This window comes from Mesoplodon densirostris, chromosome 7 (assembly GCF_025265405.1).
Source record: "Mesoplodon densirostris isolate mMesDen1 chromosome 7, mMesDen1 primary haplotype, whole genome shotgun sequence".
NCBI classification, from domain to species: Eukaryota; Metazoa; Chordata; class Mammalia; order Artiodactyla; family Ziphiidae; genus Mesoplodon; species Mesoplodon densirostris.
The window spans coordinates 12,848,803-12,859,564 of record NC_082667.1 but is presented as its reverse complement, the minus strand read 5'-3'; the positions used below and the strand labels follow the sequence as shown (position 1 = coordinate 12,859,564).

The following is a 10,762-nucleotide window of genomic DNA, read 5'->3' as shown; positions in this document are numbered from 1 at the left end:
TTCATTGAAAGCTTTTTTTTTTGCGGTACACGGGCCTCTCACTGATGTGGCCTCTCCCATTGCGGAGCACAGGCTCCGGACGCGCAGGCTCAGCGGCCATGGCTCACGGGCCCAGTCGCTCCACGGCATCTGGGATCTTCCCGGACCGGGGCACGAACCCATGTCCCCTGCATCGGCAGGCGGACTCTCAACCACTGCGCTACCAGGGAAGCCCTAAAGCTTTTCTTGAGGATGCATCTTTAACATGCATCCTGTAATGTGCACTGTAGCGTGCACTGCTTGAGGCGTTGTCACGGAGGGGATGCACCCACGTAACCCAGGCCAGGTCAAGATACAGGATGTTACCAGGAGCCCAAATGCTCCTTCATGCCCCCTTCTTGACATTAATCCCCCAAAGGAGACCTTTGTGGACTGGAAGTCACGCTTCTGTCACAAACCACTGCCAACAAGAGAGATTTGTGAGGAATAAAACAAGGTCTCACCTGAGCACAAAGTCTCCTGATACAGACACTGGCACCTATTTAGTGCTTAATACATGAGGGGTTTTAAAAAAGAGGGGATGTGTGTATACGTATGGCTGATTCACTTCACTGTACAGCAGAAACTCACACACCGTTGTAAAGCAGCTATACTCCAATAAAGATCAATAAACAATTAAATGAGAGATTTTGTTACTCTTTATTAGTAGTACTGGAATAAAGAGAAGCAATGCCTCCCCACACCAGAATACAAAGTCCATGAGGGCAAGGAGGGAACGTTCTCGCAGTGCATCCTCCACGGCACACAGCACAGGGCTGAACTCGTAAGAGTGTGTCAGAATTCCACCGTCACTGAAACCAAGAGAACAGCAGTTACAAAGGACCTCAGTGTGATTTCTATCTTTTTCAACTTCCTGTGCAACCTTGAGTAAGTAGCCTCTTCTATCTGGGCCACCAGATAGAACGGAATCCCTGGGGCCATCTGTACTTCTAAGAATTTGAGGAGCCCTGGAGGAAATGGGCTTCGGAGCATTGATGCCTTACTTTCTGCTCACCTCCCCATTAGAGGGAGGGTTCAGAATGCCTTCCTTCCTCACCTCTGATTGGGACTCCCTCATCTCCAGCTGGGTTGGAGTCCGATGCCCCAAGATGAACCCAAGGGTAGATGAGTCTCTCGTGCCTCCCCTCTGTGCTCTGTCCCCATATGATCATGTCCTGGAAGCAGCCGACACTTCCAGACATGAAATCCTAATGGTTGAAAGAACACGCTCTGGAGATACTTGAATCACAGCACGGGTCACATTTAGATGTTCAGCCTTGGGTAAAAAAGCAGGTCATAACTCCTCTGAGCCTGGTTCTGTACAATGGGATAATAATTACTGATCAAACAAGGTCATCGGGCTTCCCTGGTGGCACAGTGGTTGAGAGTCCGCCTGCCGATGCAGGGGACACGGGTTCCTGCCCTGGTCTGGGAAGATCCCACATGCCGTGGAGCGGCTGGGCCCGTGAGCCATGGCCGCTGAGCCTGCGCGTCCGGAGCCTGTGCTCTGCAACGGGAGAGGCCACAACAGTGAGAGGCCCAAGTACCGGAAAAAAAAACAAAAAAAAAACAAAAAAAAAAAACAAGGTCATCTTTGTAAGATGCCTGCCACAGCAGGGAGTACTTTGTGGGTGCACAATAAGAGGTAACAATTAGTAGATGCTGTTGTGCTTGTATTACAAACATCTGTATGTTCCCGAATGGCAGGGAGCTGTGTCTTGTCATATTCCCAAACCTTACACAGAGTTGGACCTATAGCAGTTTGTCTTATGTTGAGATTCCCCGGAAACAGACCCTGAGGCAAGGATTTGAGTGCAAGTAGTTTATATGGCAGGTGCTGGGACAGTCGTAGGGAAGAGGAGAGTTCATGTGGGGAAGAGAAGACAGCCAATAAAATGTGTGTTATAAAGCCAGCTACCTCAGTGGATAACTGGAAGTTAATCCCACTGGGAAACGCTGGGAAGCAGTGCCCGATCCTTGCCCCAGAATTATTCCACTTGAGGGGGCAAAGGACTGGGGTACTCATACACCCACTCCTGAGAGTTGTGGGCTGTTCCCAGGGACATGTTAATATCCTGGCACATTAAGGCGATCACAGGTTGTGGGAGAGGAAGAAAAGGCCCTCCGACGTGGAGATGCAAATACAGTACATTGAGAATTCACCTTGAAAGTCTGGAGAGAGATGCGTGATAACTTCTGTTCCTTTTCATGAAAGACAGTAGGCTGGGGAGGTGGGGTCCTTGTATGGCAGAAAGCTCGTGGGTGGGGCTAAGCAGGGTAGATCAATGATTGGAAGAAACAGAAATCAGTTTCAGGAAAACAATTTTATTGCTGGGGGCTGGAGGGGAGGGGATGGGAGGAGGCCGCCCACAAAGCTCCAGCTCAGTAGCAACAGATGATCGGGAGAGCCACGCCACAGGGAGCTCGACGCCAGTGGCCTCCTGTGAAGACGCAACAGGAAGGAGTCTCAGCCTCATGTTCTCCCTGACGCAGCCCCAGTAGGGCCTTCCCCTCTCCCTACCCCACACCTCAGTGGAGGTGAGTCTAAAGAGCCAGGAGGCCTCTCCTGTGCAGGGTCTGGCTCTTCCTGGAGCCTCCTCCCTCCCAGGCCTTGCCATTATTCATCCCCACTCCCGCCACCTCACTTCCGGTGCACAGGATCACACATCTACCAGCACTGCCCCAGAGCTGGCCAGCAGCCCCGTATGCAAAATTCCAGAGAGTGCCATCAAGCCAGCAAAAGCGTGTGCAGCGACCCTAGGGGAGGCAAGAGGGAAAGAGGTGGGCTGGGACACGGGCAAAGGGAAAGCAGGTAGGCAGAGCTGGGACTATCCCTGCCTGACCCTCCCGCTGCCTGCCTCGCATTGGCCCTTAAAGGACCGCTGGACCACAATGGACACAGTCCTGGTCAACTGAAATGTAGATCCACAATGCTTGTCACCATCACATTCTATGCATTCCAGTGACACCCCCATCCTTTTGGCTCTAACAAGAGGTAGGGCAGGAGTTCCAACCCCACCCTACAGACGAGGAACAAGGCTCACGGTCTTGCCCAGGTCCTATAGACAGTCAGAGACTGAGCAGAACTCGCACCTAAACATCCTGATTCTAAATGCTTGGCTGTTCCCGATGCCTAGGCAGCCCCCTTGTTGTCTCACCCAGGTGTCCATCTATCCCCAGTTCTTCAGGGGATTGTAGAGGAGAAGCACAGACAAATCTGCAGCAGGTTGAACATGGGCTGGGGTCAGGGGGTGCCCCCCACTGAGACCTGGGACCCCTCTTACCCAGCCGGTGACCTGGCCTCTGATCCAGACTTGGCCCTGGTTGATCTGTCTGACTAAGCACTGGATCTGGTAATTGAGGCTGAAGTTGTGGATGCAGATGAGTCTGCCCCGGTAGCACCCCTGGCACGTCAACTGCGGGGCAGAATGAAAGAGGAAGAATGGAGTGCCTGTCCCACAGGAATTCACGTCACCTTAGTCCTGGGTGTCTAAGTCTCCAAAACTCACCCGCCACCCCACCAGCCCCACAGACATTTGAAGGCTGGAGATTAAGATGAAACTTCTGTTTCCGCATGACCCTCACCTCTTACCCCCAACACCTCTGCGGGTCTCAGCCTCTGCTAACACCCCCAGGGTCCTCAGTGCGGAAAATGACCAGCGACACAGAGGCTGGAGCCACCAGCTCCCCATCGCCACCCTGGGCCTCAGCCTCTCAGCCACTGGCCACTCACCTGAGCATGAATAAAATTCAGGGCCTCCCCACCAGGAGGAAGCGGCAGGTCTTGCATCCAGGGATGCCCTCCAGTTTTACTGTGTCCTCATCCTTAGGACACTGAAGGTCCCTGTCTACCTCATCCAAGGCTGCAATGGACTCAACAGCCCCCTCTTCCCTGGGGGCATCTTCACTTCCAGAGCCCCTGTCTTCCTCTTCCTCTAGCAGCATCGGCTCCTCCACAGGGACCCCCTTTGCCTCACTTTCTGGCACCTCCCCAACCTGAGGCAGGGTGTCATCTCCCAAGGGGCTCTCAATGTTGGCCATTTCGGTTCCTGGCAAGAAGAAAGACCAAGTGCCCCTCCTTCACATCTTCCCCTCTTCCTCCCCAGAACCACGGACAGCTCCCTCCTGGCCCCAGGCATTTGCAAGCTGAGCCCTGGAAGAAGAAGAACCCGGAACAGAGCCCACCCCACCCCAGGAGAAGCCAACCTCCCACATGAGGTCCTGGTGGTGACGGGCATGAACTTAGAGTCAGGCAGTTGTGGGTTTTGTTCTGGTTCCATCCTCTACTAGCTTTAGTTCTTCATTTGTGACATGGGTATAGCACACCACATACCTCATGGGGATGCTATGAGGATTAAAGGAGATAAGGCATAGAAAACGCTTAGCACAGCACACTCGGTGAGCTCAAAGTAAAAGAAGTGATCATTTGATCATCGTTTGCATCTTGCAGAAAGGACAACATTGAGAACGTCACAGTAGAACCAAGACTGCAGACATGCAGATGCCCTGAGGAATCCCTTCAACTCCAGCTCTAGAGTCCCCGCTCCTTTCTGTGCAGAGATCCTGAAATAGGGGATGGCCAGAGAGGAAGGTGGCTATGTGACTCTGACCGTATAAACTATAGAAAGGAGTCAAGTAGAGAAAGAAAGGCTGAAGGCCAAGGAGACTTTCTCAGATGAAGAGCTGAAACTTTCCCAAGTAGAAGAGCCAGAAGTAGGTGGAGTTCCATTTTGGCTTTATCCTGCAATGGAGAACAGAGTTGGACACACACACACACATACACAAGAGCCACACCATTAGGGGACCTTGAGAGGGAGGTGGAGAAAGAGAAAGCATGAATAAAAGTCAAGATGGGATGGAAAAGCTACTGCTGTGCCCACGCCCTGATGCTCTAGGACACTGAGACCTCTTTCTGAATAGAGTGAAGCAGACCATGAGGGGCAGCCAAGGCTGACTTTCCTGTGGGCTTGGATGGGAAGAAGGGAGTATTACCTTTCTTTGTTTGTACTTAATGGTCTCCGCAGAGTCTACGAAAAAAGAGAGGATCAAGACAACATGATTGTTGGCCTTCTTAGGAACTCGCAGCCCTTGGAAAGCATGTCTCCTCTTCAAAGCTCAGAAAGCCACACACACCCTCGCATCCTCCATGCTCTGCCTTCCCCAGCCAAGGAGAGCTTTCACAGAGCTCAAAAGAAATGTGATAGGCTGAGGCTGAGAAGTCCTGACCCTGCTAACATCTGAGAGCCACACACAGTCCAAGCCAGCCCTCTAGAACCTCTCAGCCTGAGTCAGGCACCTCCCAGGAGATTGAACATTTACTTAGGACCAGCTCCACTGCAACAGGGAAGGCACGCACTAGCCCAGAGCTCCTCCTGGGTCCCGAGGCGCACCCCAAACTCCGTCCTCCTTCACTCCATCCCACAATGATGCTTTATATAGGAGCTTTTTAGGAAGTTCTCCAGAGGCAGGAGGGTTTGCCTCACAGCCTGAGGGAGATGGGAGGGCTGAAAAGAACCATTTCTTCACATCTCTGGGGAGCCCATTCATTCTCTCCTGACACCCCTTTCAGGAACCTGGGGGCCATTCTGGGCTTGCTCTGGGCTAGTGGTTCTTATCCTGGGCTGCACTTCAGAATCTCCTAGGGAGTTTTCCAAAATACACAGCTCTCCCGCTTTACTGACGGGGATGTGACTGCCACAGATATTTTGGAAACACATCTTGTCAATATCTATTAAAATTAAAAGTGTACAGATCAGGACTTCCCTGGCGGTCCAGTAGTTAATACTCCATGCTTCCACTGCAGGGGTTGGGTGTTCGATCCCTGGTCGGGGAACTAAGAGCCCACATGCCGCAAGGGGCAGCCAAAACAAAAAAACGTGCATAGATCATTTGATCCATTTGAGTTTTTGGACATTATCCTTTGGAAATAAAAGTACCTATAAATAAAAACACTTTTACAAAGTTGGGTATTGCTTTACCATTTACAGACATCAAAACAACCCATATCCATCAGTGGAGCATTGAGTAAAATGTGGCTCATCTATTCTACAGAATATAATGTGACTCTTGTTTGTTTGGTTGGTTGGTTGGTTGGTTTTTGGCCGTGCTGCGCAGCTTGCGGGATCTTAGTTCCCCGACCAGGGATCGAACCCAGGCCTCAGCAGTGGAAGTGCAGAGTCCTAACCACTGGACCTCCAGGGAATTCCCCAGAATATAATGTGACTCTTTAAAGAAGATATGGACCTATATCTGTAAACCTGAAGAGATGTGTATGCTGTACTGTGAAGTGAAAAAAGAAAAGCAAAATACAGAGAAATACTTACAAAAGTATGAGAATACTTTTGTAAAGAAAAAAAACACATGTGAGTATCTATCTGTGAGTTTCCTTTACATAACCACAGACTGTAGAGCTGGTGTACTAAACGGGATTCACACCAGCCTGCTTACTTTGGTGGCCTCCAAGAGTAGATGGAGCAGAGGGAAGAAAGGGGAGGGAGATTGTTGTTTTCCTTCTTTTTATAGCTCTGCATGTTTCAATGGTTACAGTGTGTGTACTCACTCTGAAATTTTGCAAGAGACCTTATTAAAGAGTTTAAAAATACACAAACCCCTAGGGACTTTCCCGGTGGCACAGTGGTTAAGATTCCGAGCTCCCAATGCAGGGGGCCCAGGTTCGATCCCTGGTCAGGGAACTAGATCTAACATGCATGCTGCAACTCAGAGTTCACATGCCACAACTAAGGAGCCCACATGCCACAACTAAGGAGCCCACCTGCTGCAACTAAATAAATAAATAAATAATTTAAAAATACACAAACCCCACCTTGGGAAATTTTGATTGGCTAGTAGATCTAGAGTGGAGGGCAGACGTATGCCTTTTTAAAAAGCTTCCCAGCTGATTCTGATGGAAAATGTATCTGAGAATCACTGTCCTGGGGATGTCTGAGCGCAGGATATGCTCACATCTGCCTAACCCCGCTTTCCTTCAAAACTTAGCCACTCAGTTGGCCAGTGTACCAGCCTTGATTATGGTAATATTTACTGCACATTTTAAACCTCTGTGCACTGCATCTATTACCTCACTTACAACAGCCTAGTGTGCTAGGTAGGTGATATCTCCGTGGTTCAGGTGAGAAATCCAAGGCTCCATGCGGCTCCTAACCCACTCCCCACACCCCCTCCCCATATTGGATCAAACTCCATGTGTTTGTCCTTCAGAGTGCTTTCTGGAGTTAGTCATTCTCTCTTTATTGTGAAATTATCTGGTCAATGGGTCAACATCTATCTCCCTCCCTAGACTACAAGTTCCTGGATAGCAGAGACCATGTCCGTTTACTCACCTTTGTAGCCTTGGTGCCTACACATAGTAGTGCCTGCACATAGTAGGTCAATACTCAATAAACATTGTTGAATGAATAAACGAATGAATAGTTAAGCAAATTGCTCAGGTAAATAAGTTGGGATTCAAATCCAGTTCTCTCTGGCACCAAATTTCTCTTCCCTTCCATGTGCCTGTTGTATGTCAAAAACTAGGCTGTCTAGGTGGAGACAAAACACAGTAAATTATAATCCTTGCCCTCAATTTGCTTGCAATCTAACTGGTAAGAGGAGACACATCCCGAAAAAACAAGAGAAGATGGGTTAAGACCCAAGCTAAGAGGCACTCTCTGCTGATTCAGAAGAAATTCCAGAGTGGAAGAGTGTAGGTAAGGCTCTAGGAAAACAAGGAGCTGAGTCTCATCTGGATGGATTTGTGGTGAATAGAAGGGAAGGAAACAGGTGGTCCGGGTAGAAAGAAGGGCATGAGCAAGGTGTGCAAGTGGTGTGACATTGGCATGTGCACAGGACAGGGTCCTTTCATAACTAAAGTCAAGAATAGTATGCACCTTGGAAGAGGGTGGGAAAAACAGGGAACCAGTACATCCCATCTTGAGCCAAGGATGGAGATATCCTTCTCCTGTATCCACTGACTTAATGAGACAGACACAGGAATAAGGGGATGACTCAACGAGAGCCAAGACAGGAGCTCCGAGCTGTGTTCTGCTCACTCCCATCCCGGGCCGCCCCGGCAGGGCCACTTTACATGTGTGTGGAGAGAGCTATTACAGTCAGACAAGGACAGGATGGAGCCGACTCTTAGAGCCCAGTTGGTGGCTTGGCACTGGCTTGTTTCTGGTCACACCATGCGGCTTGCGGGATCTTAGTTCCCCCGACCAGGGGTCGAACCAGTGCCCCCCGCAGTGGAAGCGCGGATTCTTAACCACTGCACCGCCGGGGAAGTCCTGGGAAGTTCTCCTTTAGGTCACACAATCCACAGGCTGAAATCCACAGCTAAGTGAACACAGAAATTCCATTTCCTTGACATCCAGTGGAGGTATAGAGCAGTGGCTGAGAGTGTCGGTTCTGGAATCAGACAGTCCCAGTTTGAATTGAGACTCTACCACTTAGTAGCTGTGTGACACTGGACAAGCTTCTTAACCTCTCTGTACCTCATTGTCATTGTTCATAAAGTGGGGATAACAACATCTGCCTCTCTGGGAACGAATGAGATAGCACATTTGCAGCAGACACGCCGTGAGCTGCACAGCCTCCTCCTTGCCTTCTGGCTTCTGGGATCCCATTTCCTATGGATCTTGGTGGGGGCCAGGCCTCTTATTATTGAAGACAAATGTGACAGATAGATTCCCAGCTTCCTTCATAGCTAAGGCATACGACTAGGCTCCATCAAATAGAAGCATCTATTCAAGACTTCGAATAGAGCTAGGGACCAAAAAGTGGGGGCCGTGAAGACCTCTCTCTGGTGGTAGTAATGATGAGATTGAGTTCCTGGGGACCTCCCTGGTGGCCCGGTGGTTAAGAATCCACCTTCCAATGTAGGGGACGTGGGTTAAATCCCTGGTCGAGAAACTAAGATCCTACATGCCACAGGGCAACTAAGCCCACGCGCTGCAACTACTGAGCCCGCACGCCAAAACTAGAGAGCCTAAGTGCTGCAACTAAGACCCAATGCCGCCAAAAATAAATAAATATTTTTTAAAAAAGAGAGATTGAGCTCCTGGGGCTGCAGTGGTCATGGGGCTAGAGGATAGACCCAAGGTCCAAGCCTTACAGCACCCTGGGTGCCAGCCACAAGGTCTGAATCTCAGCAGCAGCAGTGGGATCTTCCCCAGACCTGATCTGTGGCCTGGTTTTGGCCTCACACCTGGTCCTCTAAGCCCTTCCTGCAAACTTATGATCTACCCACTTTCCTTTTTTTTTAAAATAATATTTATTTATTTATTTTGCTGCATCAGGTCTTAGTTGCAGCACACAGGATCTTCGTTGAGGCATGCGGGATCTTTCATTGCAGTGCATGGGCACTTCGTTGTGGCACATGGGCTTCTCTCTACTTGTGGCATGCGGGCTCTAGAGCACGCAGGCTTAGTTGCCCTGGGGCATGTGGAACCTTAGTATCAAACCCACATCCCCTGCATTAGAAAGCAGATTCTTAACCACTGGACACCAGGGAAGTCTCAACCCCATTTCCTTATTTTTATGTTTATTATTTGGCTGCGTTGGGTCTTCGTTGCTCCCTGCAGGCTTTCTCTAGTTGCAGCGAGCAGGGGCTACTCTTCGTTGTGGTGCGCGGGCTTCTCATTGCGGTGGCTTCTCTTGCTGCGGAGCACGGGCTCTAGAGCGCAGGCTCAGTAGTTGTGGTGCTTGGGCTTAATTGCTCCACGGCATGTGGGATTTTCCCAGACCAGGGCTCGAACCCGTGTCCCCTGCATTGACAGGTAGATTCTTAACCACTGTGCCACGAGGGAAGCCCCCCATTTCCTTTTGATAAATTCGTTTTTCTCTCAGATCAGCCAGGGAGAGTTTCTTTTGCCTGCCACTGAAAGCCCTAACAGATACAGCATTTAGCACAGAAACTGGCATTCAGTTATTGCTCAACAAATGACAGCTACTTGTGTAAGTGACTGAGGTCTTTGGGCTGACCCACATTAATCAAGTTCTCAAGAGACCAATGTCTACATCCGGTACCAATGATATAATTTAGGTTGACCTATATCCGCAAAGGACCCACTTAGGGCCCTCTGATCAGCATGTTCTCTCCCTGCATCCCAAGCTACAGTGTGCTCAGTTTACCTGGATTTTGAATGGAAGCAGAGAGCTGGAGGTCTCGGGGCCCAGTGCCTTTCAGCCTCAGGCCTGCCTTCTTCCCCCAAGAAGTGTTGGACAAACATTGCAAGATCCTGAGTCTTAGGAATCCCCCTTTCTACCTCCCAAAGTTACTCCAGAGCTTGGATGACCCTAAACAGACTCAGTCATCCATTTCCATATCAGCACTCCCATGGGGGATCCCAGCAGACAACCCCTGTATTTCATCTTTCCTGATCTCATTCTCAGGGACTCATCCCAACTTCAGGCTCATGGGAGAGCTTGCTGTAGCCCCGGTACAGCCTGTCCAGGGGCAGACCAGGCACTGAGGCATCTGCCCTGCCACAAATGTGCACACGTGTCTACAGGGCGCTGAGCAGAGGTCACCTTGGCGAAGGTGGCCAATACCAAGGAAGTCTGGTTTATGTCCCTCCCATGACCAACACAGAGCAGCTTGAAGGTAGAAAGCACTGCAGCTCCAAATACCCAACTCACACTACTCAGCCCTCATCTCCACTTGCACCCTCCCCACACCCTGCCCCAGGGTTTATCAACCTAGAAACGATGAATGCATTCAAGGGGCCATGAACTCTGCAAACATAGA

At 50.1% G+C, this 10,762-nt stretch overlaps 1 protein-coding gene across 1 annotated transcript; it reads right to left on the bottom strand.

Annotated features, from left to right (window-relative positions):
- Positions 1–2,400: 2,400 nt before the first annotated feature.
- LOC132494118 (bone marrow proteoglycan-like) lies at positions 2,401–4,059 on the bottom strand. Its single transcript, XM_060105154.1, has 4 exons — positions 3,784–4,059; positions 3,303–3,434; positions 2,664–2,775; positions 2,401–2,459 (listed from the first exon to the last, which is right to left on the bottom strand). Exons 1-4 carry the CDS (start codon positions 4,057–4,059, stop codon positions 2,401–2,403), a joined length of 579 nt encoding a protein of 192 aa, XP_059961137.1.
- Positions 4,060–10,762: the final 6,703 nt, after the last annotated feature.

Coding starts and splice junctions, on each gene's coding strand:
- LOC132494118 (XM_060105154.1), bottom strand. CDS start 4,059: ATGGCCAACATTGAGAGCCCCTTGGGAGATGACACCCTGCCTCAGGTT. Junction 3,435..3,783: donor AGACCTGCCGCTTCCTCCTG/GTGGGGAGGCCC, acceptor TCTGCCCCGCAG/TTGACGTGCCAGGGGTGCTA. Junction 2,460..2,663: donor TGTGATCCTGTGCACCGGAA/GTGAGGTGGCGG, acceptor GCGTCTTCACAG/GAGGCCACTGGCGTCGAGCT.